General features: G+C 35.7%; 2 protein-coding genes across 2 annotated transcripts; one reads left to right on the top strand and one right to left on the bottom strand.

Moving 5' to 3' along the window:
* The first annotated feature begins 846 nt into the window (after positions 1-846).
* On the top strand, positions 847-6,758 carry LOC18038818 (probable ADP-ribosylation factor GTPase-activating protein AGD6). The gene is made up of 4 exons (XM_024181613.1): positions 847-1,821; positions 1,925-2,014; positions 5,639-6,131; positions 6,372-6,758. Exons 1-3 carry the CDS (start codon positions 1,009-1,011, stop codon positions 6,128-6,130), a joined length of 1,395 nt encoding a protein of 464 aa, XP_024037381.1. The 5' UTR covers positions 847-1,008; the 3' UTR covers position 6,131; positions 6,372-6,758.
* Positions 6,759-10,127: 3,369 nt separating this feature from the next.
* Positions 10,128-14,869, bottom strand: LOC18038817 (cation/H(+) antiporter 20). Its single transcript, XM_006428980.2, has 3 exons — positions 14,687-14,869; positions 13,264-14,295; positions 10,128-11,333 (listed from the first exon to the last, which is right to left on the bottom strand). The coding sequence occupies exons 1-3, from the start codon at positions 14,867-14,869 to the stop codon at positions 10,128-10,130; spliced, it is 2,421 nt and encodes an 806-aa protein (XP_006429043.1).
* Positions 14,870-15,808: the final 939 nt, after the last annotated feature.

The following is a 15,808-nucleotide window of genomic DNA, read 5'->3' as shown; positions in this document are numbered from 1 at the left end:
GCAACTAGTGTTGTTTTCTAATATTTTACTATTAAATAATTCCAAAATTTGACATTTTATTATTTTTTTCATTGATCAAACATATGAAATGCTAAGGGTGCGTTTGAGATTGATGATGGACAACGGTAACTTTTAATCTATAACATTAAAGTGTTTGTTAAACACTAATTACTGTAGTTTAAAAATATATAATAAAAAATTATTATTTAAAATTTATACTTACTACATGTTATTAACTTTGATTTTATAATTATAACTTTTTTTCATAACAGATATAACTTATAAGTTACTTATAAGTTACAACACCTCAATTTTAAACAGACATAAATTATCAATAAAAAATTAAAAATTAATCCACCTCTTAAAAGTTATTTTAATGACAGTTATTGGACTCGTGGAGTTTACTCGTTCTTTTATTCCCTTCCAGACTTCCAGTCCAGCATATGACATGCCAAGAGAATAATGACTCAAGTAATTTATTTGTGGAAATTCCTATGTTACAATTAATGTAACATACACACTCAACAACAACCACACAAATAATAGGCCCACACAATTTATGTGGTTATTGTTGAATGTGTATGTTACATTAATTGTAACATAACATTTGCCTTTATTTGTTATGTTATTTTCCAGAAATGGAAAGATCCGCGTAAGCACAGAGATGCAAAGTGCTGGGTCTTAACTGGCAGAAAGCACACGCGCCACATCATCAGCTGGTACTGCAAAGTGCAAACAAACAGAAAAACTGGACCCCAAACAGAGTACCCACTGTACCTTTCTTTCAAACGACGTCGGTGATCCCTTTACATTCCCTCAATTCCCTTAAAAAAATAAAAAATAGTAAAAAATATTATCACATTTTTCTTTTTCTTTTTTCCCTCTAATTTTTATATCTTATTATCATCCATTTGCCTTTCGCTCTAATCACATACAACTCATTTTTCTTCCCCGTCGATTCGATTTTGAGTGAATCCGATACAGATCGATCGGATCGGACCGTAAAAAATGGCGGCAACGAGGCGGTTACGAGATCTCCAATCACAGCCAGGTAACAAGATCTGCGTCGATTGCGCCCAAAAGAATCCTCAATGGGCCTCTGTTTCCTACGGCGTCTTCATGTGCTTAGAGTGCTCCGGCAAGCACCGCGGCCTCGGTGTCCACATCTCCTTTGTCCGATCCGTTACCATGGACTCCTGGTCCGAGATCCAGATCAAGAAAATGGAAGCTGGCGGCAACGAACGCCTCAACACGTTCCTCTCCCAATACGGGATCCCTAAAGAAACGGATATCGTGACCAAATACAACACAAATGCCGCCAGCATTTATCGCGACAGAATCCAAGCTATAGCCGAGGGCCGCCCCTGGCGGGACCCACCCGTGGTCAAAGAAACTTTGAACGCTGGGAAAAGTAGTAGTAGGCCTCCGCTGGCACAGAGTGCTTCTGTCGGTGGCGTTGGCAGGAATGGTAATTATGGCAATCATGGAGGGTGGGATAGTTGGGACAACGACGATTTTAGATCGTCGAATGATATGAGAAGGAACCAATCGGTTTCCGATTTTAGAGGCGGGAGTGGTGGCATGGGAGGCATGCCCGCTTCCAGATCAAAATCGACTGAAGATATTTACACACGTGCGGAATTGGAGGCGTCTGCTGCTAATAAGGAGGGCTTTTTCTCGCGAAAAATTGCTGAGAATGAGGCTCGGCCCGAGGGGCTCCCGCCTTCCCAAGGGGGGAAATATGTCGGGTTTGGATCCACACCCCCGCCTACACAGAGGAATACAAATTCGCAGGGAGATGTTCTCTCTGCTGTTTCTCAGGTCATCGATGGGTTTTAGTGATTGATTCAGTTTCATTTGTTTTATTTGATTTTGGTTGACTGATTGATTGATTGATTATGTATATTTGTATGTGATTGTTTAGGGGTTTGGTAGGATATCTTTGGTGGCGGCATCTGCAGCTCAGTCTGCTGCGACTGTTGTTCAAGCGGGCACAAGGGAGTTCACTTCTAAGGTAATTTTGGGTTTTGATTATGAATGCTGATAAATTTATTTTTTGCATTGCAACTTTGTGATTTCTAGTTTGTGGTATTGTCCTTGTTTTGATTGCAGCATTGAGATTTATGTTATTGCACTTATTTTGCTAGCTAATGCATTCGGCTAATATGTGAATGGTTGTATTTATTCTATCATTAGAAATTCATTGCGTAAGATATTTGTTTGTGAAATATTATGACTAACGCTTGGGAAGGTAGTCTGTTTCACATGCAATAATGCTGTATTGTTGAATTTCTCATTTCAACCATCATAGAAAGGACTTATATTTAGGCAGAGGTAGCCTATATCTCAGCTTTATAGAGTGATGTTAGAACTGCTCTCCAAATTTAGTCATCGTGAATCCCATATCTCAGTTTTATAAAGTGATATAGAATTACCCTCCAAATTTAATCATTGTGATTATTGAACTGGCAAAGTTTTGTTTTTGGATGGAGAAATTTTCTCATAGTTAACTTGTCTATTGGATTCATGGTTTTTAGTTGTTTTTATCGGAAGAAGATTGTTTTTATTGGAAGAAGAATCCACCTGGTTGACTGGCTAGGGCAAGCTACTATTTTCAGAAACAAGCTATTTCTGTTGTCGCTGAAGCTGTGGCATTGAACACGAATGCTATTCTTGTATGTCACGCCCCAAATCCAAAAGGTGTCCAAGGGTGATCATTTTATCGAACAATATCTCAAAAGTGTGGAAAACAATTTATTAATGAGACAACTTAAACAATTACCCAACACTTTTTGTACTTCAATGATAAAAGCCACCTAAAAAGCTTTGGCCGCCGCTGTTAATTTCCTAATGGCCGACCAAGAGGAGGTAAAAAAAAGAAAAAAAGTATTCTTTTCTCTTCAATTTCTAGTTTCATATGTAAGGTAAATTTAGCTAACGGGCTTGATTTAGGGAAAAAAGACTCAAATGGGCTTGAATTTAAACATGGCATTAAGCCCAATGGCATATTCTGGGACCAAAAAATTAATAAAATGAAACTAAGCCCAATGACCTCCCAATAATAAAAAAATAATGACATAAAAAAAATATCAATTAAGAAAATAACCGATAATCATAGCAACTAAAAAATACTAAGTAGTCACTTGATTCATATGCATTACAACCCTCTCCTCTCAAAAGAATTTCATCCTCGAAATTCAATAATTTATCTCTCAAACAATTGGGGGTAGTTCAAACACATTTCCTCCTCTCTTTCCCAAGTTGCCTCTTCATTCGAATGATTCCGTCATAGAATCTTCAACTCTTCATTCGAATGATTCCGTCATAGAATCTTCAACAAAGATATCTCCCTAGTAGGCAAAGCTTGTTCCTTCCGATTGTATAGGCATCTTCTCATAAGTGTGATCATCACTAAGTTGGAGTGGCTGAGAACTTAGCTCATGAGATGAGTTAGGAACATACTTGAGTGGCATAGATACATGAAATACTCCATGAACTCCAGATAATGATAGAGGAATCCGGGAAAGGGAAAGCCGAGAAGACCTTATTCATGTGCGACTGATTCAATAGGACCGGTTATGAACCCAAGAGCGGATAGGTAAGAGCAAGTTGAAATGCCACATCTACTACCCTCTGAAGAATCTCAAAAAGGCCAACAAACCTCGGGAACTTTGCCTTCTATTTCTACTTAAAAATAGAAATTGAAGAGAAAAGAAGATTTAGTTTTTCTACCTCCTCTTGGTTGGCCATTAGAGCATCAAGAGAGGTGGCCAAAGCTTTTTAGGTGACTTTTATCATTGAAGTATAGAGGTGTTGAATAATTGTCTAAATTGTCTCATCAGCAAATTGTTTTCTTCACTTTCGAGACATTGTGTGATAGAAAGATCACCCTGGACCCTTTTGAGGTTTGGGGCCTGACACTGACTTACCAAAGCCCTCTCTTTAGAAGTCTTTATTATTGCAGTTCTTTCATCAAATGTTACAGTGGGACATAGGAAGGGGGAGGGGTAGGGGTGAGTGAGATTGTTAATTTATAGTTCTGTTATTTTGATTGCTTAGAAGGCCCAAAAATTGGTTTCGTTTTTGGTATCAATGGCGGAAAATGTTAGTATTAGCAAGTTGGGATTGCTAAAATTCAAGAAGGACGTGGCTTCAAAAATTGATTATCAACAACTTTGATAAATTGTGGTGGTTATGATTTGGTGAAGGGGTTCGTAATTGGTTTTGGGTGGTAGATGATAACTGCAGTTGCAGAAATATTATTAGCATTGTTGAGGTAATTGTTGATGGGGAATTTTTAGGTACGCCAAGCCTTAATTGTCGTGAAAGTGTCTTATTAGGGATTTTTCAGTGGGCTCATTGTTATTTCTAATGGTTTTGAGTGGTTGGGAAGTCAGAATCGCTACAGAAGTAGGAAATTCAAGTGATCAGTTGGTTGACGGGCAAGTTTCATCTGTATAGGTTTCTATTTTCGATATTTTGGCTTGAAGTTTTGAATGAATGTGGTGGTTTTTGATGATCTGCAGATTGAGAGTAGTCTATTGTAAACCTACGATTCTAGTGCTTGGAAGGGAATGATGCTTATTTTTGTGATTTTGGCAGGGTTTTATTCGACATTCAGAATATGTGGGTTGGTTAAGATTGAATTTAATGGCTTGTTTGATGCAACAATTCTTGTCGGCCCCCCTGTCAAAGCTTGGAGCCATTAGTAGCTCAAGTAATATATACAATGTTGAAGCCCCTTTGCTCTGGCATGCTTGTCTCTCTCTTGATTCCTGTTATCTTGATTACCTAATGGGAAGGTTCTGCTTATCCTGAGATATGCATCTGTGTCGGTTGTCCATCTTGGGATCTAGATCCATTAGTGTGTTTAGATATTGGGTCTTTTGTGTGATTCACATTCTTGTATTCTCAGCAACAAGAGCTTCCATTATCTTATTCATTTTTAGCTATTCCATCAACCTTTTTCAGCTGCTGCTCATGTTCAGTTTCCGCACGCGTAACCTTTTTAGCTTTCTGGTATTTCTTGCATTGATCTGTTATTGGAAAGACATCAGTATCTATTAAAAGTGACTTCGTGGAACATAACAATAGCTGGTATCTAACAATGAATTTGAAATGGATATGTTAATTCTCGAGAACTCTCAGAACTTTTGTTAAAAGAGAAGGTTAGACTTTATGTTTTAACATCTGCAAAGACAAGTATTCTTTATGCCTTGAGGAGGCAAAAATATCTTTCTTGAATGAATGAAGACAGGTTTTTAAAATTTGAGTTACTTTAATCAGTGGAAGTACATTATCATATGTTTTTGTGAGTTTGTTTTAGTTTCATTTCTTCTCTCGATGACTCTTTTAATTAGCAAGTGAATGTTTTACTCTCACATGCAATGAACATTTCACGTCTCTGTTTATTTTTGGTTCTTGAGTTTCTGTCATTGTGTTTGGGCTTAAGTTTTTATAGTTTGGTCTTTACAATTTGTAAATTTTGTCTCTGTTGCATAACTGTGTGAAATGTATTAACAGGAAGCTTTCATTATGGTGGATATAATTGCGTGATTCTTATCTTTGATACTGCTTGATTATTAGAATTGCCATAATTTGAAATTATATAAGATGCATGAAATAACCTTTATTGCAGGTGAGGGAAGGCGGCTATGATCACAAGGTTAATGAAACCGTCAATGTTGTCACTGCAAAGACATCAGAGATCGGACAAAGGACGTGGGGCATCATGAAGGGAGTCATGGCAATGGCTTCGCAGAAGGTTGAGGAGTACACTAAAGAAGGCTGGAACAATGATAACTGGCAACGAAATGAAAGTGAGAGTAATGGATATTATCAGGAGTTTAACCATGGTAACAAAGGTCAGGATTCTCCTGCTGGTGGTGGGCAGTACTCGGCTGGGCATCATAATTCTTATGGCTCAAGTTCTTGGGATGATTGGGACCAAAAAGACAAGAAGGAAGATACTCCCAAAGGAACAGGGTCCGGTAACAATGACGCCTGGGCTGGCTGGGATGATGCCAAAGACGATGGATACGATAATTTCTACCAAAGCGCATCTGATAAGAAAGCCTTGGGTCACAATGGGAAGTCAGATGCCACATGGACAGGAGGAGGCTTTCTCTAGTGTGAGTATATATATTGTGCAACTCTAGGCTTCTAATACCTTGACATGTTTAGCCTTGCATTTGATTTTCTTTTCAAATTAGTTTAAATTATTGTTTTAATATTGGATGCTTCATTTTGATTTTTATCATTATGTTCAGTTGTTTGTCTCATTTGTTTGATTTGTAGTTTCTAAATTGTATGATTTGTAAGTGGCTGGGTTAGAATGACATTCACTCTTGCAAAACCTTTCTTATTGCAGAAGTGGTGATTAGTTTCATGAATTGGTGGCTGGCTGGGATGCTGAAGATGGTGGTTATGACAAAATCTACCATAGTACAAATGATAAGAAAGTTGTTTGGATAAAATTGGACCCGCATACACTTTTGTGAAGGTTAGTCTATGTTTAGTCCTTTCTCTCTTTTCTTGTTTCAAAACTTTACATGACCACTTCGTGAGGTCTTTGTGTCTTGAAGTAGTTTATATATGTACACAACTATTAAGCGGGGTAGATTGCCCCATCCAAAGAAGGACCGCTGTTTCGTGTGAGGAAACATTATTTGTGACTTTGAAAATTCAAAGTTGTTTCGGATCTGCAAGGGCTTGTTCAATTATTATTCATTCATGTTTCGTTTTTTGCCTCACATTAATTTCCCCATTATAATCTCTTATTTCCCAATTAGTTCTTGAAATTAATCATGTATTCTTCTTGTATAGATCTGTACGATCTCTCAATCTATTATTTATGCTGCTGGCCTCTCTCTCTCTCTCTTGTTTTTTTTTTTTAAATTTTAAATTTCTGCTATGGGCTTAAGTTTTTACAATCATCAGTAAAATTGTTTTCGAATGCAGACCAAGATAATTAAATTAAGTTATGTCTTCAAACATTTTTGCTCTTGAGCCAATTAAGCTGGACCACTCTAGTGAAAATCAATGAATTTATCTTTTGAAGGAAAAATTGTGTATTACACTTAAAATCTATTTGAAAATTTTAAGTCAAAAGTTTAAGTTAAACTTTATTGCTATGGGCATATTATTTATGCTGTATAATTATGTACGAGAACGTATATAGTGTTTCTCCGACTCTCCTGTTGATGTTTATGTTTATAACAAAATGCAAATATCCAATTTCAGCCGTTGGATTCAATAAAGGATCACTCTATGTTATGTTAAACGTACACACACTTACAGCAATAATAACAGGCCTCACCATTAAAATTGTTGCTGTGAGTGCATGTGTTACGTTTAACGTAACTAATCACTGGTCTTCAATAAATACTATAAGTTTCTGACAAACTTCTGCCGTGCAACCCACTTGTAAGTTGAAAAAATTAATAAATACTTTCCTTTTGACTAAAGATGGTGTAGACCGGGTTCAACCGGCCCGCGTGTAGACCATATGAGGAATCCGGCATCCATGGGTTTCAAAAACCCGGGCCCGGAAGTTTCAATTTTAGAACATATCAATAAACAATTAATTTTTATTTTAAATTATAATTATAAAAGAAAAAAATAATAATAATAAAGAAAATCCGAGCTTCGTTCCTTTTTCTTTCCCACCAGCAGCGGTCTCAAACATAAAATACCCTTAGATAAAATAAATATATAAACATTTTAAAAGAAATATGTGCATGTTTGTTATGATTAGGGGTGGGCATGGGTTGGTTTGGGTTAGATTTTAAGTCAACCCAAACCAAACCATAAAAATTTAGATCCAATCTAAACCAATCTAAATATTTTTAACCCAATCCAAACCAAACTATTTGGGTTTGGTTTGAATTTTATTATCAAAATAATTTTTATTTTAATAAAATTTAATTATATCAAAATTATAATAATTATTAATTGTTATTAATTATTAAATTGATATTAAAATATAAAAAAATATAGTGGATAAAAATTATAAATTTTACAATAACTTAATCCTTAAATTAAAGAATACTAGAAAACGAAAATAAAGTTTAATCACAAAAAATATTATTTCTCAAAAAATAAGAACATACACTTTAATAATAAACTTTCACAAATATGACATTAACAATCTAATAATAAATTTTGCCACTTGTTATTTATTTAATTATGCAATATTTATTTTTATTTATCGTTTTGGTAGTTTTGAGTTATGTTATCTACTTATATGCTTAATTTTATTTACATTATGATATTATATAGTGTGTATGTTTTATGTTCTAATTTCATTATATGGTAAGTAAAATTTTGTACAGGGCCTAATATGGGCATTTCATTCAATTATTGACAATCAATTAGCCGCCATCTAGCATATCGGACCCAATCCAAACCGAGTTATTATTGATCACTAGTAGAGTCTTCTGCTCTTTTTATGATGATCCTTCCATGTGGGAGGAATTATTTTTGTAAATAAGAAAAAAAATTATGTTATTTACAACAATATTTATTTAATTTAAATTTATTTTTACATGTTATTTTTATTTTCTAACTGTTGATAATTTATCACACCGTAAAAAATTTAATGGTGGCCTTTCACTTATTTGTGTTCATTTATTTTATTTGAAAAATTTGAGTGTTGGGGTTTTGTCCATGACTCATGGGTAAACCATACCCAACCCATAATGAAATGATTTTCTATATAAAACCCACATCTAACCTATTTTCATGATTTACCCAACCCAAACCATTTAATTTAGTTTGGGTTTGGGTAAATCCATGGGTTGTGGGTTTATGCCCACCCCTAGTTATGATATTAAACGTAATACTATGTACGAGTCATCATCAACTCATCCTCAAGCATCGGATAATTGCTAAACAGTGACAAAGCGTTTCTCCTCCATTTGTAATTCATCCCTCTTTTAAAGAAAAACAACTACTGTAGATGGAGCGTGACGAATCATTTCTTAGGTCCACTAGCTTTTCCCTTTCTGCTGCTCCCGCTGCGCCGCTTATGGTACGTTAAAGCTTTTTTTTTTTTTTCCTTCTCTCTTTTTAGGATATGTTTAGTTGAAAGAAAGGGAAGGAGAGAAGAAGAGGAGAAAAAAGAAAAAAACGAAAAAAATATAAGATAAAGAAATACATTTTATATTAAACTAAATAATGAAATTGAGATCAACTATTTTTTTCCTCCGGTCTCTTTTTATTTATTCTTATCCTTTCATTTCATTTCTTTCAACTAAACATGGGGTTAGGGTTTTTGTAAGTTGATGTTATTATTGAGGTTTTTACAAATGGTTATGGATTAGCTCTTCAAGATACCGGTATGGAGTGAGGCTTGGGACATGGTTGTGAGTGCAAATCTCTTCATTTTAGGGACGGGGAAAAAAAAATTTCGGTTTAAGATGTTTTTCCTTTTAAAATTAGACATATATAATACATTATCGAGTTAAACCATGTTGATGGATTTGGGTATAAATGTGATTTTTATTTGTTTATTTGTAAAATTACTTTGAGAGAAGTGAAATTTAGTAAAAAATAATTGAGATTCCAGGAAATAAGAGATAAAGATTTCGGTTTTACAAATTAAGTGGAGTCCCTCCTCACTCTCCATGTGTATTGAGAGAGAGAGTATTTTAATGTGTATTATGAGAGAGAGTGTTCACAATTTGATAAAGGAAACACATAATCTTTTTACATAAACTCTAATTGAAGGGTCCTTATAATTAATACATGTATTACCAAACAAAAAGTAAAGCAAAGATTACACGTGTTATGATATGAGACTGGGGGCTATCCAAGTAAAATATTTTAGAAGAATGTGCACAATATGATAAAGATACACACAGTATTTTTTAGTGAACTCTAATTTAAGGGCACTCATAATTAGTACATGTGTTGCCAAACAGAAAAGCAAATAAAGATTACACGTGTCAAGACATATTACTAGCGACTATCCAAGTAAAATATTTTTTAAAATTACACATACATATGAATACACATATTTTTTTTATATAAACTCTAACCGAAGGGGCTCATATAGTTTGATTTTAGGAATCCTCGTCCCCCATTCGATGCATGCGCATAGTATGATTCTTCGCCGAAAACATATTTCACACGGTAGCCTCATTTATGTCAGCTGCATTATGTTGTTGGATCACAAGCACAGATGCCAAAATGCCGTGGTCTGATGAAGCCAGAATGTTTCCGATTGGTCCCAAACCCACATTTTCAGGCTGATGGTCTGCAAGTTCTGCTTCTGCAGTTGATGGGAACCTTCCTTTCCCAGCTACAACAAGCTCATATTCCCGGCTTTGCCCTATCTTTAGCACTTCGTTTTTCACGGTGCCCATCACCTTCTCTTCATACTCCACTGACCCATCGCACTTCCTCATGAAGTCGTCCACCGCAGCCTCATCCGGGCTAATGCCATTCTCTGTACTTATGTCTGATGTTGCCCTTTCAGCAATGCCGCCCGTTGCCGCCTCACTAGCTTGGTGGACGAACCTTACGAAAGTCACCTTAACACCTGAATTTTCCGCCATCCTTCCACCTAAATCCAGAGCTCTGCGATCATCTGGTCCCCCCAAGAACACAATGCATACCCTTTTCGGCACGGTAGCAGCTGGTTCTGCCACAGTCAGATGAGCCCCACAACCGAATCCACGGTCCACAAGCACAGCCACCGAGCATGGTGCATTCAGTAGCACCGTCCGATTGACCTCTCTCCAGCCGTGGCTAACACTATCTATCTCCTCTTCACCCTCTCCTCTCCGTTGTTTATGGAAGGGTAAGACGATCATTGCCACCCTCTTCTCCTCCGCGACATGAAAGATATCCTCATGCATGGTTGACAGCGCCGAGATTGCTGTTGAATGACGAACAGTGACTCTTCGCAGCTGGTTGTATGCTTCTAATGAGGCGACAATTTGATCATGTGACATGCCAGCTCGGCGGAACCGATTAACGAATGGAAGGCCATTCTTTCGAGTTTTTTGAACCGTAAGGATGGAAGACGAGCGATCAGTGAGTTCAACAAGTCGCATGACATAAAGTTTGAGTGTCGATCCCTCGGTAGTCCTGATTAATTCCGTGAGGTTGATGAGTGCAGGCACATTTTCAGGACCATGTACGCATGCTTGGATTTTAAATTCATCCTTTGGGTTCTTGGCAGAAGGCGATTGTCGCTCTAATCCTTGTTGATTTTGAGGAGTGAGTCGACGCAAGGGTTTGTAGATGGCCATGACCATTGGAGTTGTCATGAAAGTTGTGAAGAGCGCCATCAGGACCAAAATTGCAAACATCTCGTCGTTTAAAACCTGCAAGTCAAGCAAATGCAGTCACCTTAATTAAAATTTCCTGCCTTTAAATTCATTATTGATTCTTTATGTTCATCACCTTCGTTAGCACGCCTTTGGCATTTTACCTAAGCTTTAAATAAATATATATCTTCGTTACGGTTATTCTAGAAATCTATTTATTTTGTTTTCTCATCAAACTCCATATGCAAGTTCTCCCTCTCCGATTATTATATTTTATTTCTATTAAAGAGGAATGAAGATAAAATAACGTAAAATTCTATAATATTTCTAATGTATTATAACTAATAGATATATGCATATCATGTGTATTTAAATTTAATATAACCACAATTTACATGATAATTTTTTAAATTAAATGTACACGTATCATAACATCATTTAATTATTGCATAATTGATATGATTCTTGTAATGTATTCTAGAATTTCTTAGCTATTGATGACCTCGACTTTCACTACTATAAAATAATGTAAACTTCAATCAGTGAATGGCTGACTATTGAATCTGTAGCTTAATAGTAATGATGAAACTGACAGGAAACCGAAAGAATAATAATATAATGAGCCACAATATAAAGCAAATCTCAGCAGTCATAATGAAGATGAGCATCCCATGATATCCAAATCAGAATATGTGCGCTGGCATTATTTTTTACCTGCCCCAAATGTTTTGGCATTTTGTGCTGTGAATCCAAATGTTCTGACTCGCCGCATCATGCACTCTAAACCGTTAGTTTGGCCGTTAACTCAATCAATAAAAGGAAAATTCAGAAGTTCATGTGTTAAATTATTTGAAAAAAGTTTTGTCATTAATTTCTCTCTCTCTCCCTCTTTTTTTTTTTTTTTTTTTTTTCAAATTCTCTTCCTCATGTTTGAAATTTAGAATTGATCTGATTTTGATTTTGGCAAAAAGAGAATTGGAGTCGCTCGCGCTATGGTCTTGTGGTAAGTGTGGAATAAAAGGAGTAAGGAGTATTTTTGTTACTTATAATAGTTCTATTAAAAATAACTTCTGAATTAAAGGAAATGAGAGTGAAACATCAGGGTGCATGATAGAATATATCAAATCATTTGGGAGAGGTAAAATATTAACTAATGTTCATAGATAGATTCGAATGAGCAAACTTCACCGATCTTTAACTGTGTAGAAATAATTTTGAAATCCTAATTCTTGATTACCCCTTTTTAACTTAATATACAAACACTTGGCAATGCTGCTATTATTATTATTATAATATGTAAGTAGGCTCTAGCACTAATATTATCGTGTTTATTTAAACTCTCAAAAGGAGCTTATGTTATAATTGTGTCTATATAGACTTTGAAGGTGCTATCATTGTATTTGTCAAAACAATAATGCTAAGTTATAAAATTGAGATGTCAAGTTTGCATCTGTCCCTAAGAGCTTCTTCAAATAGTTTCTATTTGCTGGATATCCGTTTCTGAATTTTAGGTAGGAGCTAAAAAATTAATTTAAGATTTTGTCCACTACTCTTCTTTTTAAATAAATAAAATATAAAAGAATATACAAAATACATATATTAAATGATGAGTTATAAACTAACGAAAGAAACATATTGTTAGTTAACCTTTCATGTCATCATTAATATGATAATCATAACATCAAACACATTAAATATCACATCATTTTTTATATAAATTTTATATTCTAAGTACAAACATTACTATGTATTTAAATCAAACAATCTAATTTTTTTTTCACACACAAATAAGCAGATTTAAAGAATAATAGAATAGTAAGGACAATGAGTTATAAATAAATTTAGTGTTAAAAAAATGAGTAGCTAGCTATTTCCTTTGAAATTTTTTTAAAAAAATTAGCAAGATATATGCCAAGAAATTTACCTTAAAACTCCCTAAAGAAAAATAAGTGATAAAAAGTAATAGAAGGGCAGAACAGAAACTCACCTTCTTCTCCCTGCCAATGTTAAGAACAATGAGCTCCACCAAGCCCTTAGTATTCATCAAAACTCCAAGCGCTAAAGACTCTCTCACTGGAATCATACACAGCAGTGCCATTACAAAAGTTCCCAAAATCTTCCCAGCACACGCCGTTGATATAACCAAAACCAATAGCCCCCAAGCCTCGACGCCCCGGATCTTCGCCACGTCAGTTTTTAGCCCGCTTGATGCAAAGTAAAGCGGCAGGAGCAAACCTGACACAAAATCCTGAATCTTCTTCATTAGTCTCACCGCAAAGTCGCCACCTTTTGGAATCGTCAGCCCGAAAACGAAAGCACCAAATATTGCATGGATCCCTATGAGGTCAGTTAAAAATCCTGACACCATAACACCAACTAGAGTTAAGCAAATGTACGCATCATCAACTAAATCGTTATCAGATGAGCATTGGCGGGCAACCCAGTCCATAATAGGACGTACGACAATTAGCATGAAAGCTACAAAGGCAACTCCGGAAATGAGAACCCAGATGGATATTAATGAGCTCGGATGATGGGATTCTGTACCAGAGGCTTTGCCGGCCAGGGAAACGGCCAGGGCTAAAAGAATCCATGCAGCAATATCGTTGAAGGCAGCTGCTGCCATGGCGGTTTGACCCACTTGGGTGGTTAAGAGTTTGAGGTCAGCTAAAATGCGGGCGAGTACAGGGAAAGCTGTGATGGAAAGAGAGACGCCTATAAAGATGATGAATTGGCCATAGCCTACTTTGCTCTCTCCATCGACGGCTTTTTGGAGAAATAAAGAGACTCCAGCTCCGAGGAGGAAGGGCAGTGTGATTCCCGCAAGTGCTATTTTAAAAGCGCTTTTGCCGTTCCGGCGGATTGAGCTCAAGTCGAGCTCAAGGCCTACGAGGAAAAGAAAGAAGAGTAGGCCAATGCTTGCTACTGATTCAAGTATGGGAGTGCTCCATGAAGGAAACATTAGGTGCAAATATTCTTTGTTTCTTCCAAGAGCTGATGGGCCAAGCAAAATTCCACCCTAAAAAAAAAAGAGAACAAATCAAGAACACAAAAATAATATATGACTGAAGATCCCAGTCCAAATTTTAGATCGAGAACTCTCTAAAACAAAAGAAAATCTTTTGTACATCGGATATATATGCAACCAACCTATAAATAATATGACTATTAACTTACATATCTGTTAGCCTTTTAATGTAAAGGCACACATAATATATTGTTATTGGGTAGTAGTAAAAGTTGATGCGGTATTTTAATGAAGCTTATAAGATTTTCTTAAACTTCTAGCAATTTAGCAAATTTTAAGTTTTCCAGTAATTCTTTGTACAAAGAGTTATTGATCCGATGTCTGCAAGTAGAAATACTCTATATGATGACGACTATTATGATGAATAGAGAACGAAACGTACAAGAATTTCAGCAATGACTTTGGGTTGTCTAAGGGGTTTAATCAGAAAGGCAAGACAGTGGCTGGTGAGTAGAACTAAAGCGGTTTGTATGATCAGTAATGGGACGGCGAAATTGAGAGGATTATCGCCTTGCCATGCACCGTCTGATGAGGTATTGATGCTAGTTATGTTGGGAGGCAACATGATTGCTTACAACCTGGATTTTGTTTTTGAAGGTTAAATGAAGGAAATGTCTAGGGCTTTATAGAGGAAAGGTTTGGTGGTGTCTTGCCATAATTTGGGTAAATTTTCTTTTCTAAATGGACTCCATTTTTAGTGGATGTCTTTATTTAAAGAGCCATTATGTAATATGATATTATTTTTGCAAGCGCATACATATATGTATATTATTTGATTAAACCCTAAGAGCTATCTAACAAACTTAAACAAGTTTATTAATCATCTTTTTGGGAGGCACTTAGTGCTTCCATGCATCAAAGTCAAACTCGAATCTGTGCTCTGTACATGCGAACAAAAACTGATCCACAGAAATGCAAGATAATTGCTTCTTCCACAATGGATTCATAAATCTTCAGTATTTAATTTGATCATAAACAGTTTATTTGAATTAATTTTAAGGAAAAAAACATGCATGGATGAGATTGCAGGCAAGGTCTCAAGTGTCAAATTTAAGTTGGCTGAAGCAAACTTTGCGGTCATGATTACGGAAGGTATCAATGTTAATGCTCTAATATTGGCGAATGAAGAATGGTGCTCTAGTTATTCTGAGGGAGGCTTAAACAATGCAACAGTTCAAATCAATATTGCATTGGAGAATTTTGTTTAAAGACTTTTTGAAATGAAATTATAAGATTATATATTTGTGGTTATATACAAGTAGCCATTATTCCCAAAAAAGAGATATTTAACCAAAGCAATTTGTCTTTCAGGGCTTGAAATCAATTTGATACGAATATTATATTATTCAAAGAATTTTGGGATTCTAAATTAATTTTAGGGTAATTTTTAAAAACCACCCCTGAGGTTTGGGCTTGTTGCAAGTAGATGGTGAGAATTTGTTTATTTGTAAAAAAACCCCCTACCGTCAGTTAACTTTAACATTGACCGTTAGTTGACTATACA

The sequence above is a fragment of the Citrus clementina genome, unplaced genomic scaffold (genome assembly GCF_000493195.1).
Source record: "Citrus clementina cultivar Clemenules unplaced genomic scaffold, Citrus_clementina_v1.0 scaffold_6, whole genome shotgun sequence".
In the NCBI taxonomy this organism is placed as follows: domain Eukaryota; kingdom Viridiplantae; phylum Streptophyta; class Magnoliopsida; order Sapindales; family Rutaceae; genus Citrus; species Citrus x clementina.
The sequence above is the reverse complement of the archived record's forward strand: the minus strand, read 5'-3'. Positions and strand labels throughout refer to the sequence as shown.

Bases quoted from the DNA above. Each gene is read 5' to 3' on its own strand.
- LOC18038818 (XM_024181613.1), top strand. From the start codon at position 1,009: ATGGCGGCAACGAGGCGGTTACGAGATCTCCAATCACAGCCAGGTAAC. The intron at 1,822-1,924 runs GTCATCGATGGG...GTGATTGTTTAG, and splicing joins TTCTCTCTGCTGTTTCTCAG to GGGTTTGGTAGGATATCTTT. The intron at 2,015-5,638 runs GTAATTTTGGGT...CCTTTATTGCAG, and splicing joins CAAGGGAGTTCACTTCTAAG to GTGAGGGAAGGCGGCTATGA.
- LOC18038817 (XM_006428980.2), bottom strand. From the start codon at position 14,869: ATGTTGCCTCCCAACATAACTAGCATCAATACCTCATCAGACGGTGCA. The intron at 14,296-14,686 runs GTACGTTTCGTT...TTTTTTTTTTAG, and splicing joins AAGTCATTGCTGAAATTCTT to GGTGGAATTTTGCTTGGCCC. The intron at 11,334-13,263 runs GTGAGTTTCTGT...CTTGACTTGCAG, and splicing joins ACATTGGCAGGGAGAAGAAG to GTTTTAAACGACGAGATGTT.